This window comes from Crocodylus porosus, unplaced genomic scaffold (assembly GCF_001723895.1).
Source record: "Crocodylus porosus isolate Cpor-Errol unplaced genomic scaffold, CroPor_comp1, whole genome shotgun sequence".
Lineage (NCBI taxonomy): Eukaryota > Metazoa > Chordata > Crocodylia > Crocodylidae > Crocodylus > Crocodylus porosus.
This window is the reverse complement of record NW_017728921.1, coordinates 5,906,712-5,909,590: the sequence shown is the minus strand read 5'-3', so window position 1 is coordinate 5,909,590 and position 2,879 is coordinate 5,906,712. Positions and strand designations below refer to the sequence as shown.

At 50.3% G+C, this 2,879-nt stretch overlaps 1 protein-coding gene across 1 annotated transcript in view; it reads left to right on the top strand.

The window, feature by feature from the left end:
- Positions 1 to 1,759: 1,759 nt before the first annotated feature.
- CCDC92 (coiled-coil domain containing 92) overlaps positions 1,760 to 2,879 on the top strand; it is a 22,399-nt gene continuing 21,279 nt past the window's right edge. Inside the window, exon 1 of the mRNA XM_019538906.1 lies at positions 1,760 to 1,852. Coding sequence (XP_019394451.1) covers positions 1,843 to 1,852 — 10 coding nt within the window. The 5' untranslated portion in view covers positions 1,760 to 1,842. The remainder of the gene's footprint in view (positions 1,853 to 2,879) is intronic.

Here is a 2,879-nt window from a genome sequence, read left to right as displayed (position 1 = left end):
AACTCAATAGAAGAAATGAGTTTAGCTCTTTGATCCATCAAGGTCTGTGGTTTTCTATCATGGGAGTGAGTTCCAGGGTTTAGACAGGGATTTGGTGACACGTCTGTCTCCGGTGTGCACAGGACTCTCCCTGCTGGCGGATCACTGAACGGTTCCAGGGAACTGCAACAGAGAATAAGTCTGGAGCGATGCTGCAGGCTGCGGTGTTTCCACAGAATAGGCAAGAAGCAAGGTTTGTTTGGGAATATCGTTTACTGGATTGTGATTCCAGCGGGAGGGCTGGTTCCTCAGGTCGCCGGGGTGAATCTGGTCAAGAGCTTGCACTGTCCAGACAGCAAGTGAACTTGGGTTCACAAAAGCTTGTGCTCTCTATATATCTTATTTAGTTAGCTTGTAAAGTTGCATATCTACCCTGCTTCTCTCTGGCTGCAGACTACCACCTTTCTCAACAACTCTGTACTCTTGGCTCCATAGGTTTACTGTATCTTCCACTTCTTTAAGTGACTATTTTTAGTTACATCATGGAATTAAAAGTCACTGTGTTCCCTGATGTTAAGCTTGGGTTATGTCTTAGGAAGCCAGGTATAGCCCAAGACCTGAGACGGGGCATTTCAGGAAGCCCCAAAAGCTCGTCTAACGTCTCTGCCAACTATATCGTTAATCCAATAAATGCTATTACCAAACAATGTGCTTCAGTGCAGAAGTTCAGTGCTGTGCTGCTGTGTCAGGAACAGCGAGGGTCACTTATATGGGTGGATGCACTTTGCATTAGGGAGAATTTTATCAGGGCACATCAGCATTGTTCCAGGATAGGAGAAGAGTTGCAGGAACTAACACAGACGTGCAAGACATGGGGGATCATCACGACCAAATGTCTGACATACAATAACCAGCTCCCTTTTAGGCAAAGTAGAGTCAGTAACACAGCAAGGTCTGCTAGCATTTACCTGTCCCAGATATTGTATAAAGCTAATTTTTAATCACTTGGTATCAATGGCTTACAAAAACTAAAGTACTGTACATTTATACTCTTACTTTCATCAACCAAACGTTCAGTCTCATCCAAGAATGAAACTGGGTTTCTTTGACGAGATCAGTTACTCGTGAAACCCTGTCGACTGGCGTTATGTTCCCACGTGTTCTCAGTCGACGCCTCCCTCAGGTTCACTATAAGTTTGTCAGGGACTGATGTCAGGCGGAGACACCCCTTTGCCCTTATTTAGTGCCTGTTCAACATTAGTGCCATACCAGTTTTCTGGGATACTCTGTATTGTAGGATTCGTTAAAAACTACCGTTGGTGTGACAGAGATCTCCTCCCAAACTCTTTGAAGATTCGTGGTTACAATTTCTCTTGCCCTGCTGATTTAAAAATATGTATCCCAACTAGATGTCGCCTACCGTCCTTCTCAGTTACTAATGCGCTGGAAAACATTTCATCACTTTCGTGTGGAATGAGTACTTCAGCCTGCTGCTTCCCAAACACCACAGAGCATTGGTTCAATACCTCTCTCTTTTCTGAAAAATGAACAAAATATGCTCATCTCCATGGAGTAGTGGACCGAAACCATGACTTGAATTGCAAATATTCCTTAGAAATCCCCTTTCTTTACTTTCCTCTACTATCAGGGAAAAAAGAGTCCTCTATTTAGCTTCCTTTTTCCATGTTCTATGCACTCTGTAGCTTATAATTCATTTCAAGATATATTGCTAGTTCTACCTATTTCCTTCTTTCTCCATTTGTTTCTAGGTGAGAGGTTTTTTATATCTAAGCGCAGTCTTCAAATCATCATTGGCTTTGGATGGGCTTGTAACGAGAGACATCCTCTTCGCGGATCGCGGAAATGCGCCCAGGTAAGAACTCCCCGTTTTCATTCGCGTTTTTCCGTCCAAATTTTTCCTTCCAGGCAACTTGGCTCAAACGTTTCCTCTCCTTTGTCTCAGCACAAAGGGTGTGGGCTGCTCCTGAATGTGAGCAGGTCAAGTTCATGGATTAATAGGCAGCCACCTCCTTCCCAGCAATTCCTCTTTAGTCATGCTAGTAGGGACCACCACTGAGTCAGTCGCCTTATGCTGGTTTAATATCTTATGTGTTACAACGTGATCACCGGTAACGTAGCAAATTTGACCTGCGATTCCGAGCCCTGAATCCTAGAACCGCAGGGGTTTAGGTTAGATGTTAGGGGAAACTTTCTCATGGGAAGTGCAGTAAGACACTGGAACAGGCTGCCCACAGAGGTGGCGCAGTCTCCACCCTTGGAGGCTTTCCACACGGGCCAGACAAAGCCCGGGCTGGCACGATGTGGCTGGGGCTGGCCCTGCTCCGAGCAGGGGGGCGGACCGGATGTGACCTCCCGAGGCCCCTTCCAGCCTCATCCTCTATGACCTATAACCAGGCTCTCACGAGTCGGGCTGTGCTGCTGTCTGTAGGCCCCTGCTACACGTTACACGCATGACGTGCGGCGCCTTACACGCCGGACGCCCTGCGCATCACATACATCAGCACTGCATACGTGATGCGCTGTGCGTTACATACATGGCACCGCATGTTACACGATGCGCGGCACCTCACATGCATGGCACCGCGCGTGACGTGACGCGCTGCAAGCGAGCGCACTGGCCAAGGAGGGGCCGCCCCGCCCCGCCCCGGGGGCCAGGACAGCGCCGCCCGCCGGGCTCCAGTCGCGGAACAGCTCCCTCTCCCACGTGGACCCCCCGCCCCCCGCCACAGCACGTGACCCGCGAGGGGCGGGCCCGCCAGGTGCTGCCGGGCACCGCCCTAGCCCCACCCCCAACGGCCGCAGGGCGGGGCCGGGCGCGCGGCGCAGCTGGTGACCTCGTTGCCACGGCAACGGCGCTGCGGTGGCTGCCGCCGCACCTG